General features: G+C 35.9%; 1 protein-coding gene and 1 pseudogene across 1 annotated transcript in view; one reads left to right on the forward strand and one right to left on the reverse strand.

Moving 5' to 3' along the window:
• The window catches only part of LOC102437966, a 28827-nt pseudogene extending 24809 nt beyond the window's left edge, over nt 1–4018 (forward strand).
• CSMD3 (CUB and Sushi multiple domains 3) overlaps nt 1–16889 on the reverse strand; it is an 831991-nt gene that overhangs the window by 705859 nt on the left and 109243 nt on the right. Inside the window, 1 exon segment of the mRNA XM_006085310.3 lies at nt 11293–11405. Within this exon segment, the coding sequence (XP_006085372.1) occupies nt 11293–11405 (113 nt within the window).

Here is a 16889-nt window from a genome sequence, read left to right on the forward strand (position 1 = left end):
TGCATTCCTTTTGATTTTTATCATCTACTTCCCATCTACGTTAGCCTATTATGACCTTGCAGGAACTAAGATTATTCTCCCACCCCACTCCCCCAACTATGGCCAACTGAAAAGCATGCTTTTTTTTTTTAATTTCTCATTGTGGCAGTCCATTAAGTAAGGTTTTAACATCTTCCCACATTCATTGGGATTAAAGATTCACTTTTAAATTGTTTTATTTTAAGAGTATACAAAATCTAAATAATATATTTACAAGTTACCATATCATACTACATAGTAGCGATATATAATTTTTATTGAAATATTGAAGACATTTTGTAAACTATGCTGTCTGATGTGGTATGGTGAAAATTCCTAAAAACTCCATCTTAGAGCTGAGAATTGTGTAACAAGTACTGAAAATGGGATTTGATGACATAATTACTTCTCCATAAAGATATATAATTTCATCTAATACAGTAGGTATGTTAATTGAATCAAAATGATTGATACCTGTTATTATTCCCATTGAAATATTTGATTTGCATATTTTATTTTAGCTATGTTTACTTTTTCATGAAATTAAATGTTACCCTATTAAATAGCATAATCCAATATAATAAAAGCCTAATATGCTAAGTGTCCAGTCATCTGGTCGGCCGTTCAACCTCAAAGTGTAATGTGCTACTGATATGCTAAGGCTGCTCAACCACTCCCTATGATGTGTACTGACCACCAGGGGGCAGACACTTCAACCTGTAGGTTAGCTTGCTGCTGGGGTCCAGTCAATTGGGACTGAGCAAGATGGGCTAGACATGCCCTGGAGCCCTCTTGTGGTCCCTCCCCGGGCTAGCTAACCTCTTGCATCTCTCCCTGGCCCTGACCATGACCGGTGGGGTCCCTCGCCTCTTGCATCTCTCCCTGGCACTGATCGTGACCGGTGGGGTCCCTTGGCCTGGCCTGCACCCTCTCGCAATCTGGGACTCCCGAGGGACCCAACTGGTGCACGAATTCATGCACCAGGCCTGTAGTATTTTAATACATTGTTTGCGGGTAGTTTTTATCACGCGCTAACAATGTGTTAATAAAGAAGAAACTATGTTAAGTTTAATTTTTGTGATATTTTATCATGCTTAAAAACAAATAATAAACATCAAATTATATTTTTCTAACGTACCACATTTTGGTAGTGGGGAAATCAAGATAAATTCACACATTAATTTCTTGACCTATCTCATACTATGCTTTTTCTTTTAAACGTCTATTTTTGTACTATCAATTATAACAACTTGTCCCAATGTATGGCCTTTGAATCTGTGAAACACAAAAATTATATTTGACATATAATTAGAATATTGAATTAATCACTGTCTCAATTAAACTTAATTCTAGCATTCATATCAAAATGATAAATTATAGCAGTTGACAAATATGACACATTCAGCAACCTATATAAAAGGAAATTCAATGTGAAATGAAATTACCTACTAGGTTTAATCATGCTTTTCTGGAGAATAAAATACAACCTTGAATACCATCTCATCTTTTCCACATGAAGCACAAAGATTAAGTAGGTCATATATCACTGACTTTAGCAATTTTTCATTTTCAGCTTGTTTCTTTATGCTCTATGAGCATAAAATGCTGCCCTTGGCCAGCGGGGCCACCTCGGAGGCCCCCTCTCCATCACCCCCTCCCTCCCACTGCCCTGTATGCTCCCTCAGGTGGAACCCTGGCTGCTGGGAAGCCCCGCCCCTGGGAAGCCCCGCCCCTGGGAAGCCCCTCCCAGCGCTAGTAGCCTGGGAGGCAGTGTTGAGGCCTGTCTCCATCAGGCCTTCTGCTGCTACCTCCTGGTGCAGCTGCCTGTATTCGCCTTCATTCATCTCCATCAGGCTTAGGCCAAAGGGTTCCCTCTCCACCTCCAGACTGGGGAAGAGCCCGCAGCCACCACTCTGCAGGGGCTTCAGCAGCACAACTTGGATCTCCTCACAGGGCATCTCAGAACCAAGAGACAGACGGTCAGACTGGGTGCAGACTGCGGACTCACACCCCTCCTGGAAGAGTGTCATGGGCAGAGAAGCCGCGCCAATCTGGTGAATTTCCTAACCAGGTTTATTTTGCAGAATCTTCCCTGCAGTTTCAGGTGACATGTGTGCCAGGTCACTGGTTCTCTGGCTCTCCTGAGCAGGGGTGTGGAGGTGAGCAGAGCAGGCTTGGCCCTGCTTGTTTATGAAGCCCTTCTCCCACCTGAGGAGCCAGAGGGGAGGCTGGGTCTACTCGGGCCTCCCAGCACCACCCTCTGGGGTCGGACCTCTGACCAGATGCATATTTCAGACGAGTCTGTCACTGTACAAATAAACATTCCACCGCAAGAACAGGGTCAAGCCAGAATGAAAAAGTGATCCCATGCTCATTAAATTTGTTTAAAGACAGCCTCCCACTATCTCCACCTGAAAGACGAGGGTTGGGAATGGAACAGGGGTCAGTCTGTAAAATGTGCATGGGCTAACAGGGAGCCTTATTTAGAGGAGAGAAAATATTCACCGGGATCCAGCCATGTCTTCAAATAATTATAACGTATTTTATCAGTGCATTTGCAACGTTTATAAAAATATCCATAATATATTTTTCCTTAGATTCTAGTTACCAGTGTGACAGCTAATATAACAATGATTGTATTATTAATGCCTGTGTTTAAGCTGTATAAAGCTGATTTTATGCATTTCCCTTGTCAACTACATTGTAGTTCATAAAATGAAACACACCCATCGCATTTGTGTTTAGGGGACAAGGAACTGAACACACCACTGGTTTATTTTTCTATTAGAATAAATTGCAGGCAGCCACATTTGAATGACCCTGAGTGGGGCTCTCACAGAAGCAAAGGGACTTTCTGGACTCCAGGCACAATTCCTCAGCACCAGGGCTGGGCTGAGGGGCTGGTAGTCAAGAGATCTGAAATCTACAATGTTAAGAAATGAAACTTTTGTGATCATATTGAGGATCATTCCACTGATCTTCCTAGAAAAATGTATGTTTATTTTCACTAATAAGAATATGAAGAAGGTTAAGATTCTACAAACAGGTGGCTACTCACATAAATAGAACAATTGGATAAGCTATGAATAGCCCAAACTGTGTAAGGTGATGTACTGCAGAAGGAAACTTTATCATCCTTTTCCAAGTCCTTGTTATGAAAAGAACAGTCCAGTATATGTTGGGGCTGTGACATGGTAAATAAAGAAAATAAACTGGCTGTGCAGGCCACCTGCCTGAAGAATTACACCTTCATAGTCAAACGTATTTGCTTAATTCCAGTGATTCTGGTTCTTCACAAACACCCATCATCAAAATACAGTGTTTGTTTTGTGTTGTTTTTCTGAGATTTCTCAGGATCATGAAACAATGGTACAAGGTTTGTTCTGCAGAAATTTGCGATTGAAAAAAAAGGGAATTGTAAGTGAACTTGCAGCTTATTTTGGTAAAGATAAAAGAACCTGGAGTGTGGGTGGGTGGCCTTTTTGTATTGACCAATAGTTTACAGGAAGAAAACATTACATCGCACCTTGCTGCAGTGTATACTTATTGTCTCTAGTAAAGACACCATTTAAAAACAAATTTGGCCCTAACCGGTTTGGCTCAGTGGATAGAGCGTCAGCCTGTGGCCTGAAGGGTCTCGGGTTCGGTTCCAGTCAAGGGCATGTGCCTTGGTTGCGGGCACATCCCCAATAAGGGGTGTGCAGGAGGCAGCTGATCAATGTTTCTTTCTCAAAGATGTTTCTAACTCTCTATCCCTCTCCCTTCCTCTCTGTAAAAAATCAATAAGATATTTTAAAAATATTTTTTTTGAAAAATGTATAGTAGTTGTCTTAAAAGGTGGTTGTCAGAACTATCATCCCAAACAGAAATTGAAAATATTCACATTTTAAAACAACCATTAAGCGATTGTGGGAACAAGAAAACCATCTAACTTTGGTTCCAGTATAATACTGATAATATAGCTAAGGATGTAGATGCTTATTTATTACAGTTGCATTGAGAGACTTAATTTACTAAAGAGCATTTGGTTATACAAAACATCCCTGAACTATTTGATTTCCAAAAAATGCCTCATAATAAAATGGTAAATTGTGGAAGAAATCAAAACCCTTTTTTTATATAGCCACATAATGAAAACACTAACAAAACTGTAACAATCTGCTTTATATTTAAATGAAAAATTATCTGAAAGGAGCAACTTCAACTTCAATGAGGTGAAGGTGCCCTATGAAGATTGTTCACCTTTGATGCATTTCTATTTATATGGTTATTTGGTAACACTGTCTAAAAATACTAGATCTGAATGCAATCCTGCGTACGAATATACTTTATGCCATGTGGAAAAACTAAGAAAACATTACTGGAAACCACAAAGAGGAATCATTACCTTTTTTAAGATTGTATTTTATAAGAAAACACTCAAATGCGTGTAGCTATTTTATTATGTTGAAAAGACTTTGAAAGTTCAAAACATCACAGCAAATAATCAATCTTAAAACTGATGGGAAATATAAGACATTGTTGGGGCGGAATAGCAATCTGAATCTGTGCCAGTAACCTGCCTTCTACCGCACACTCTTGCTAGCCGATTATTAACTCCATTGATGCCTGAACTGCCTTGAAGAACCTGTTTCCCAAAATACTCCCTTTTTGCAGAGGCCATAAACCATGAACCATACACAAACCCCGGAGGGGGTTATCAGCGCTGGCGCCAGGCCAGGCCTTTGGGTGTAATCTCATGTCCCCCATCCCAACACATGGGGCTTTTCGGAAAGCCCTCAAAAGATCCAGAAGCCTGATCCATATTTGGGGGACAAAGAAACCAAAGGCTATAAAGGAAAAGTTTCTTTCATAGTCACTCACTCACTCAGGGATTTGGAGAACTGACCCCCTCCCCTGAGTCATTGTACTGGTACATGTGAAACATCTGAAAATAAATGGGTTTATCCTGGATCTCAGAGTACTCCCTGTGTATTTTTCGGTCTCCTGGTAAATTCTGTAACAAAACTTTTTGTCCACACTGAGATACTGTGCATACAAAATGCCTTAATCATTATTAAGTCAATGTGTGTGATACCAATATCAATTTAAAAAAATTAAAACCAACCATGCTTCTGGCATGAATAAAGTATGGAATTAAATCAGGGGTTTCCATTCATGTAGAAGGTTATTGTTAAAACTTATTCCATACCATTTTTAAAATGTGTGACTATTTTTAATATTCTGGCTTAATTTTGCCAGAATCATGTCATGTATACATAAAATGGGCTTGCATGAATTCTTAGCTGGAAATGTTCATATAGAGTTGGCTAATTTATAGTCATTTTCCATTATATAGAGATTTCTAATACTTTCAGTTTTGTACCGTTTACACTTATTCATTTAAATAAATTTACTAAATATTCCTATTTTTTTGCTTTTTTAAATTGTGGTTTTGATTGAACTCTAATTCTTTTTCACTACAGGATGTTTGAAACAATTACATATAATGCTTTAGGAACATTTACAGTTCGTGCTGACTTTTAAATCCCAACACTATAATACTACCCCCTCCAATGATTGGCATAAAATGCTTTTGTATGAGGTCTTTTTTTTTTTAATACCATTTTTAATGTCAATGAACACCCCCCCACCGACGCTCTATCCACTGAGCCAAACCAGTTAGGGCGGTAATAAAGATTTTTAAGCAAAGAAAATATCCATAAATAGTAAAAATAATTATATGTTTCATTGATGGCTTTTCTCAAATAAAGGCCAATAATTTTCCTAAACCTTATTCATTTAATGTAAATATCTGTTTACCCAATTTCTAAGTGGGTAAACATAGCAAATGTCTGTCTTCTAACACATTCACTGGAGTTTTAATTCTTTGAAAGAGACAGATGTATTTAATCTTTTCTCGTCACTGATAAAATTATTAGATATCCTATATATCAGTTGAGTTTAACAAGCATTTGTTAAGTGCTTGCAATGTTCCAGGAATGTGCTGAAATATGGGACATTTTTACAAAACAAATAAAAGATATTCTATATCCTCAAGTTTCTCACAGACTAGTGTGTGTAAAAACTCTAAAATGGTAGAATATAGTGTTGTGATAAGGTGTGTAAATATCTGTGCACATAGAGAAAAGATCATTGGGCATCGTTGGGCTCAATCCTGGCTTCCATACATGATTTTCTGAAGTTGATTAAGGTCTACACAAATCTGGAAGGATAAGAAAAAAGTGGGCCAAAACCGGTTTGGCTCAGTGGATAGAGCGTCGGCCTGTGGACTGAGGGGTCCCGGGTTCGATTCCGGTCAAGGGCACGTACGTTGGTTGCGGGCACATCTCCAGTGGGAGATGTGCAGGAGGCAGCTGGTCGATGTTTCTCTCTCATCGATGTTTCTAACTCTCTATCCCTCTCCCTTCCTCTCTGTAAAAAAATCAATAAAATATATTTTAAAAAAAAAAAGAAAAAGAAAAAAGTGGGCTGGTGAAAGAGGTTTGTGTAGGGTAATCTGAGCAGAGGAGATGGAGATTGAAGGTAGAATAGCTTAAAAAGCTTAGTAATAGTATATGTAGAAATGTAATGGGTTCATGTGACTGTTTCATGAATTACGGCAAAGAGTGGTGGGAAACAAGGCTGGAGATCTATCTAGTTTCAGAGGTTGTGTATGCCACACTGTGCAGAAACGTGAAACATTTAAAATGTATGCCTTCATTTCTAAAAACATCTATAGTGTTCATAGTACGGTTGAAGCTTTGTTGTGAGTACAGTTGAAAGTGATGTATGTCTTCCTGGATAAATGATGTAGAACAAGTAATCAGTGTTTGTGTATGCCCAACCAAATCCACATATTTATTATAACTGTCTTTTCATTCCATTTTAAAGATAATATTTAAGGAAAAGGCTGATTTGTGTCATTCTCTGGATTGGGATTTTGAAAGTTCCAACTGTTTAAATGGAAGAGAAGACACTCATGATTTAGCAAGAAGGTCACTGTAGAATTAGGATGTTTCAACTCCTAAGTAGGCTGACTCTATGGAATCCTAAAGGCAAAAGACTTGAATTTGATCAAGAAGCAAAAAATGTGTTCGCATGTGTGATATTTCCTTGCACTGTCTTTTTAAAAAATATTTCTCATTTATTCGTAAAAGTGTTTAAGGTGAAGATTCATTTACTTCTTTTATGAATCTAACCTGCCTTTATTGCCAGCAAACAATGTATGTAATTTTATTTTAAATTTATCTTCTCACAATTCAACTATCTTGCCAGAAGCATAATTCACTTGATTCTAAGTTGTAAGCTCTTCATTAAATTCCATCCTGCAGTTTAAATTGTTAAAGCTTAAGAATTGAAACTAACCCCTGAAATTAAAATCACTAAAATAATTTGATGTTTTCAAGATAAACATTTAATAAACATGTATGACAGGAAGCTGAATAGGATAGTAAATAGTATAAATATTCTTTTGTATGTTAATTATTTTAAAGGACAAATAGCTCTAGCCAGTTTTGCTCAGTAGATAGAGTGTGGGCCTGTGGACTAAAGGGACACGGGTTCGATTCAGGTCAAGGGCACATGCCCAGGGTTGCAGGTGCAGGAGGCAGCCGATCAATGATTCCCTCTCATTGTTGATGTTTCTATCTCTCTCTTTCCCTTCCTCTCTGAAATCAATAAAAATAAATAAATAATTAATTTAATTAATTAATTAAAAAGGGCAAATAATACATAGGTTACATATTATATACAAAAATGTATTGCAGCTTTTATAATACATATTGTTTCAATACACAACGTTTTCAGTAATTCTTATTTTTGTAATGCTCTTTCATACTAAATTCTATGTGGTTACATCCATTTAACTATAAATGGAATTATATTTATAGTTATATATAAAAATAAGTCTCCAAAATGTATACAATTTACATCTGCAGGGCATTTAAACATATTTTTACATTAAGGTTATTGCTTTGTTAAAACCCTGCTCATTACAATTTTTTAAAAATTTTCAGTGTAAGAAAAAAAAACATATAAAATATTCAACACTGTGACAGGCTGAAAAGAAATTACTCATTAAATGATACCTAACAGTAACAGTGTCATTAGCCAGATGATTCTAATGCATGCGGTCTGGTGTTGGCAGTTTGACAAACACAGATAAACGCACAAATATCATTAATAAATAGCATTCTCATAAATCCTAATCCATAAGGACAAAGTCTTGGCAAAGTTTTTAAAAATAAAGAAAATAATACATTATTATGTAGAGGGAGATGAAAAAAAAATAAATGAGATTTAGACATTAGGACCATCTTGAAATTAAAAAAAAAAAAGGATGCAAGGATAAATGGAGAGGAAATGTCCAGAATAGAGGATTAATTTTACTGTAGCATGGGTAGGGCACAGAGTTGTAGTTTGAGGTCACTGTAGATGATAACCTGGATCCAAAATGTGAGGGTTGAGGTGGGTATTGAAAAGCAGGCTTGATTTGAGAGTCTGTTCCATGCTACTGTGTCTCTAGATCTATTTTGCTCATCAGTTTATTTTGTTCGGCAAGGGTGGAAAGGTGCGTGGGAAGAGATCAACCAAAGAACTTGTATGCACATATGCATAACCCATGGTTACAGACAATAGGGTGGTGAAGGTCTGGGGCAGGCGGTGGGGAGGGACTAGAAGGGGTCAATGGGGGGAAAAAGAGGGACATATGTAATACTTTCAACAATAAAAATTTTTAAAAGGGCAGCCTTTGAAATTTCAAACTAAGTTTTCTGGACTTCACAATCAATATACCTGTTGGCTTTTATAGCATCATTGACCATGGTTAAATAATGAACACTCATAACTACCGTATGCCCTCTGTGAAGTGTTACATAGCGTTGTGCCTGGTGTGGTAGGATAAATGAAGACCACTACCACCCCCTCCAGAAAAAAATCTCTGGAACCTGTTAATATGTTATGCTACATGGCAAGAAGGATTTTGCAGATATAATAAAGAAAGTTTGGTCTTGATTACTCGGGTGGGCCTCATGTAATCACATAAACCATTAAAAGCTGAGAAATACTTCCAGCTGAAGTCAGATATATAGAGGGAGACAAGGGAGAAGATAGTAGAGAGATGTATCAGAAGAGGAAGGCAGGGAGATTCCAAGTATAAGAGGGACTCAATGCTCCAGTGTTGGCTCTCAGATGTAGGACTCACGGAAGAGAGTCTAAGGAAGAGAGAGGCCTGTAGGAGCTATGAGCAATAGATTCTTACAGAGTCTTCTGACAAGAGCTCAACAAGCTGACATGTTTATTTCAGCCTTGGAGACCCTGAGCAGAGTAACCGGCAGAGATCAAGCAGGACTTCTTGTCTACAGGATGTGAGATAATATATTTCCATTGTTTTAAGCTGCTAAACTTGTGGCCATTTGTTATGGTAGCAATATAAAACTAACAGACAGTAAAAGATACCCATCACAAATCAATACCTGAAGATTCTGCAGCATGAGAGCCAATCCCTCAATTCTACCTGGATGCCTAGTACCTTATATTTTAAGTCAGGAACTCCCACGCATACATTTCAATGTCCCAAAAACATGTGAGTCCATTTCACTGAAGAACAAATGTCAGGCAGAAATTTAATGTTGCATATGTAGAAACAATGGGAAGCCTTAAACATATATTTTAGTGTATTTCATAAAACTTGACAGTCAAATCAGAAAACACAGCAATGTCGTAAGTCATCTTCCAAGTTGCTACATTTTCAGCATACCTATTGCTTACCGAAACTATAAACTAACCTAAAATAACTTTATGCGTACATGCACAGAAACAGATTTTCTAGTAAGGAGTCTTTAATAGAAAACTATTGCATTACTAACTCTTTCAATGTTGCCAAAATTACATTACTTAACATTAAACCTTTGTGTTTTAAACTATGAATTAAGTTGCTATGATAAAAATATTCAACCAGGGTAAAAACACCTTAAAATAATGATTCTGACTATCACAATGGGTGAAATGAAGTGTTTGGGATGCATCCTCCATTGCTAGACAAAAGAGTTCAGGAATGTGTTAGGTACAAAACAGTGCTGAACACTGCTGCAACAGGGGCATTACCTACTTAAGATGGGAAAAGGACAAAACACTTTCACTCAATTGTTTGCGAGGGGGTATTTTTATGTTCTACTGAGAAAGGTAGCACTAGGTGAAACGTGCAGTTTAAAACCTGCCCCACATGCAAACTGCTAACCTTTATCCTAAAGCAATTCTATTTTATAGAAGGTTGTTTTTTAGTGTGTTTTTTTAAACGTATCATATTTTGAATTATCCTTTGCTTTATGTTTTTGTACTCATGACAATATTAAATCTGGTGTGATAGAGTCCTGGGGAGGTGGGTTGGAATCTGATCTACTATTCCTATGAGTAAGGCAGGGCTGTTACCTAAACTAGGTGTGGATTTTATTGTCACATCACATATGGAAGAAATTACAAGTCCGTGACTTCTATCTGAAAGCTTCAGGAATAAATTATTTTGCCATTGGAATATTTTCACATTTTAAAAAGAAAAACATGCAGATTCTATACATTTTTAAACACCCTCAGCAGAGCCTGGGTTACCACCCCATTATCAAACAATATTTCTGCAGTAAACACGGGAATTCCCACACTATGTGAGATCAATAAAGGTGATGTGTCCTCCAGTCAGTTCAAGTCATGTTTTGATGCCAAAATGAATTTGTACCCAACCTCTAGATTAAAATCTTCAGTATCAAGAACTTTTTCATTTTCTTCTTTGTTGTTAAGGGATTCTAGATCCCTGGGTTTGGAAAGGTTGGTTTACAACAGGAGATGTTAACTCTGGTGTCTTAGTTCTTGACTTGAACTTGCAGAGAAGACAGGTGACTTGTTTGATTTTTGGCAGAGAGGCCAAGCTCAGAGGGGTCAGGGTGGAGACCATCCTGCCTGAATCTCTCATCAGGCCCAGTTTCCTGTTACTCTCACATTTTATTCCCTTTTGTTAATCTCTAACCCTATAGTGATTTCATGGTCTCATTTCCTAAGATTTCAGGGAAAGACTGTTCTATGTCTAGGGCTCTAGGCAGACTGCTCTGAAGCATTAAGACCCATCAATTCCAGCATTTTATCATATATTAATGGTGAATAACAAAGCGACCCAGGGCAGGATTTGAGGTAACGGGATGAACTGCATCTTTCTTCCGGGTGATGCCTCCATTTCCACCCTGGAGAATTTCCTTATGACTACATTAGACTGTGCGGTGGTCCTTTGGTATTACCATCACTTACCTTCATAATATACTTTAAACCCGTGAGCACTAACTGCAAAATCACTGGTCAAACGTAGCGAGAACACAGATTTGGTACTTGTTACTGGCGGTGGCAGATGGAATCCTGTTAACCTAAAAACATAAAGGAATTAATTGTTAGCGTCTCAGACATTTTACCTAATAGGGTTCAAAGAGCATTAGAGTAACTTTATCATATCCCCAAGCTTTGTATAAGTATATATATATATACACACACATTTGTATGAATTTATGACATGTTGATTAGATCTCACTTATCAAAAGCAATTACTGTAAATATATGTAAATATAATTATTTATTATTTATTCATGTATATGTACACAGTACTGTTTATTGTATCTATCATATTCATCATCTATATGAAAATAATTGATTAATTCAAACTTTGGGAAATGAATTGTTAGAGTATGTGTTTGTGCATATTTTATGCTGCTGATTTTAACAACTGAGCATTTACAATTTTGCCAAATGATTTATTGTCCTAATAGTTAAAAATGTATGTAAAAATGGGAAATATTTAGTGAAATTTAATACTGAAATTAGAGATGTGCTCTAACTATGAAATCTTGCAACTGAAATTTCTAAAAATGAGAAGTGATTTTGTTTTTATCAGATTCTAAAATTCCAGTAGGTTCTATTACATTTCATCACATTTGATTAATATTGTATATACTTACATAATAAATATTTACCATCTTACCCATAATTTATCACTTATCTGGTTAATACTTTATTGCATATAATTACAAGCTCAATTATATATAAAGTAATTTACAATTGACACTTCCAAAAGAAAAATTTTTTTAAAAGCACATTCATGGAATAGAATATTCCTAAAACAAATGAAGTTACCTAATTTTTATTTCTATGAATTTTTTTCTCATTTTAATTATTACATAAAATTGAATGCAATAGAATTATATTTTTACATACTTCCTTTTTTAAAATCAACATTAAATGTATAGGATTAATCTATGCTGAAATTACCTTATATTTTCATTGCTGTAGAGCAGTAGTTCTCAGCTTTGTCTTAGGTCTGCTTACATTATAAAACATTATTGAGAACCCCAAAGGGATTTTGTGGGGTAGATATGCCCTATTTCAACTGAAGCTGAGAAAATTTTAAATGTACATTTATTCTTTCATTTTAAAATAATCAACCACAACAAGTTAATTTTTTACGTGAAAACTCAGACTTCATTATTGACAACAAATCCTGGCAGTTGTTTTCCCTGAAGGAACAATTCAGATTCAAGTTTTTAACCCTAATATGAGGTGACAGGAGATTTTGACTTTGGGTGGTGGGCACATGGTCCTATATACAGATTTTGTACATTAGTAATTCACACATGAAACCTATATTGTCATGTTGAATAATGTCACCCCAATAAAATTTTAAAAATAAAATGTAAAATAAATATAAATAAATAAATAAATAAATACATAATAAAAAAAAGGAAACATATCCAAATACTCAAATGTGGCCAACAGTAATTTATGTTAGTCATTCCTTTAAGTAAACAGTTTGTTCCATGAAAAAAAAAGTGGTTAGTTCAACTGACAGCTCGATCATATAACTTTTTCTTTGGGACAACCATCATATTTTGGCAGACACAGGCAGGATTTTTTGCATACTTTTTATTTTGTCACACAAGTCATTGAAAACAAGAGTACTAGTGGGTGGATATTTAATGAAATAATTATAGCTTTAACAGGAACTTTCTTAAGTACAATAGGATTTTGCACTTCGGTAGGCTGTCATAAAGAATTCAGTGACTAGTGAATACTAGTATAATGTGAGGTCACCAATTCAGATTCTTTAATGCATGAGCAGTTTTACCCGTTATTACTTTTGTAACAGGAAAGCAAATGCCAGCACAGTGAAACAAGTGAATAGTGTATCCGTATTATTATAGAAATATTTATGATCTAGTGGGCCTCCTAAAAATGTCCCAGGACCTTCAAGCATCACGTTTTGAGAACCACTGCTGCATGGGAATGCATTGTAATAGAGATACCACACTTCATTTATGCATCCTACTGTTGATGGACGTTTGGGTTGTTTAGAATTTGCTGTATTTTCATCAACACCTGTGGTAAAAGTTCACTGATACACACTTATGTAGCAGTTTCTCTAGAGTATAAAAGCATTTAAAGCTTTGGATTTTCTTATGTTTGCTGCATAAGCTACATCCCATGGTTTAGAGCTATATTTCTTAAATTATAAACACATGAGTTGCTTTAGCTATATTTTGTTACCAATGTGTAACTCATTTGCATTATAGTCAGATAGCATTTTCTGTATGAATTTAATCCTTTGAAGTTCATTGAGATTTGCTTTATGGGTCAGATAGTATAAATTTTTTATTATATGCCTGGTTTTCTTATAAAGAATAAGCATATTGCCCTAACCGGTTTGACTCAGTGGATAGAGCGTCCGGCTGCGGACTGAGGGGTCCCAGGTTCGATTCCGGTCAAGGGCATGTACCTTGGTTGCGGGCACATCCCCAGTAGGGGGTGTGCAGGAGGCAGCTGACCGATGTTTCTCTCTCATCGATGTTTCTAACTCTCTATCCCTCTCCCTTCCTCTCTGTAAAAAATCAATAAAATATATTTTAAAAAAAGAATAAACATATTATTCTCCTAATCCAAATTACCACAAACTTACTAGTAAACAACACTCATCATTATCACACAGTTATGTAGGTCTAGGCAGAGGGTAGCTCAACTGGTTCTCTGCTTGGAGTCTCACAAAGGTGGAATCAAGGGGTCAGCTGGGCTGCATTGCTTTCTGGAACCCCTGGAACTCCACTTCCAAGTTCATAAGGCTGCTGCCAGAATTCAGTTCCAAGCAGTTGTAGGACTGAGATCCTGTCTCCTTGTTGGCTTTAACTTGGGGTTATTCTCAGTGGGGTTTTCTCAGTGTTTAGAGATCACCTGCACGCCTTGCTCTGTGGCCCTGTTCCTTCATCTCCAGAGTCAGCAAAGGCAGTCCAAGTCCTTCTCATTCTTCAAATCTCTCTGGTCTCCCCTCCTACCTCACCTCTGAATTATCGCTTCTGCCTCTTCTTCCTTCAGCGTAAGAGAGTTCTCTGCTTTCAGATTCCCATGTAATTAGATTGTGTTTACATTGATGGCTCAGGTATCTCCCTATTATGATATCTGTAATATGAATTCCATTTTCAAAGTTCCTTTTTGCTATGTGAGATACCATATTCACAGGTTCTGAGGCAACCATTATCCTGGGACTATTGCTCGGCCAACAGTATGGGTGTTTAGTATTGGCTGTATTTTTTAAATCTGATCTACTAGTTATTTAAAGGGATATGATGAAAGCTCCTAATATGTCCATTTCAAAATATATGTTGGTGCTACACTATTAAATGTATAAATGTTTATTTTATTTCCTGGTGAATTAAATTTTTTGTCTTAAACTTCCACTCTATTTCTAATAATAATGTGATCCTAAAATTTATCTTAAATCAAAATACAACTTCCATTTATTATAATTTGTCTAGAACATCTTTTTCCTTCAATCCTCTGATATCCTTATTTTTTTAAATGTATCACTTATAATCAGAATATACTTGGGTTATACTTTTATATACATAAATATTATATGTTTATAATTTAATCTTCTAATATTGGTCTCTTTGTTTATACATATGTTCAATGAAGTATGATATCCATAAAGAAGAGTGCATAAATCAAAAGTATATATACTGCTGAATTATCACAAATTAAATATATTTCATATAAAAAATAAAATATTGTGCCTGGCCGGTGTGGATCAGTGGTTGAGTGCCGACCTATGAACCAGGAGGTCCCGGTTCAATTCCCAGTTAGGGCACATGCCTGGCTTGTGGGCTCAATCCTCAGTAAGGGGTGTGCAGGAGGAAGCTGATCAATGTTTCTCATCATTGATGTTTCTATCTCACTCTCCTTCTCCCTTCCTCTCTGAAATCAATAAAAATACTTTTTTAAAAAAATATTGCAAGGAATATTGAATACTTGCTAATGTTCCTTCCCATTTGTTACTGTCTCACTCCTTTCCAAAGATTACCATTATCCTGAATTCTACAAAACAAATTACTTATGCGTGTTTTAGAGCTTTATATAAATGAAATTATACAATAAAATTATTTTGCATATGCCTTTTTTGACTCAACATTATGTTTGTACTTTTATAGCCTTACTATGGAATTTAACTTTCATGGCTATATAGGATTATATTTTATGAATATACTTTAATTAATTTATCCATTCTAATGTTGGTGGAATATTTTTACAGTTAAGGTATTTTATGAATAATACTGCCATAAAATTACTCCATATTTATTAGCATACATACATATTTCTATATATCCAGTAGTGAAATTGCAGGGTCATTGGGTAACTAATTAGCTGTTAAATAAATATTTTTCTAGATATTTTTCAACTTTATACTTTAATAAACTGATGTAAAAATAAAATAGTTCCCACTGTGATTAAGTTCAAATCTTGAGAAGAAGGAAATACTCTAGAATAGATTATCTGGATGGGCCCAAAGTAGTAATCCACAGGGTCCTTATTAGAGGGAGGCAGGAAGGTCAGAGGAAGAGAAGGAGATATGATAATGAAAGGAGAGGTCCGATGCCATTACTGGCTTGACGATAGAAGGGGACCACAAGCCAAAGAATGACAAACAGCCTCTACAAGCTGGAAAAGGCAATAAACAGATTCACTCCTAGAATCTCCAGGAAAAATGCAGCCATGCTGATGCCTTGATTTCAGCCAAAACTCATTTTGGCCATCAGCCTTCAGATCTCCAAGATAATAAATTTATGTTGTCTAAGCCACTAAGTTTGTGGCAATTTTGGCAGCAGCAATAAGAAACAAATGCATAACTCTTTTGGGGGCTCTTTAATATAATTTTTAAGCTTCTAAAATATTAGTTTATGCCATAATTGAAAATAGAAGCCGCATGGAACCTAGTGAACACTGAGACCCATGTTGATATTGTACAACACAAGCAGATGCAGAGCCCATTAGTATAAACCTAATTTGAATATAACTTTAAAAAAAATCTCTATGTAGGTAAAACATGCAAGTTTATACTCATATTAGAGGATACAAGAAACTGGGAAAAATTAAACAACTTGATCAAATTCACAATAGAGTTGTGTCTAAGACTGTAACTTGTTGTGTGAACAATAGTGAACACCCTGTTCATTCTCTTTGGCACATTAATGAAATAAAAAAAACTGAACTTTTAATGTACACATAAACATAAAAATTATTTTATATGCAATCTCAGATTTTTACACTCACTTCAATATGTTAAATAATCCAATATTTTAGACAGAATTTAAAAGATTTTTACTATTAAATTTTCCAAGATGGTAGAGGACACATAAACACAAAAATTCTTTGATATGCAATCTCAGATTTTTACACTCACTTTGATATGTTAAATAATTCAATGTTTTTAGACAGCATTTAGAAGATTCTTACTATTAAATTCTCCAAGATAATAGAGAAAGATAATCTGAAGATTGTTCTCCTTTTTTTAAAATCTAGTTTTCTGAAGTTGTCTT

Source organism: Myotis lucifugus, unplaced genomic scaffold (genome assembly GCF_000147115.1).
Source record: "Myotis lucifugus unplaced genomic scaffold, Myoluc2.0 scaffold_17, whole genome shotgun sequence".
Classification (NCBI taxonomy): Eukaryota; Metazoa; Chordata; class Mammalia; order Chiroptera; family Vespertilionidae; genus Myotis; species Myotis lucifugus.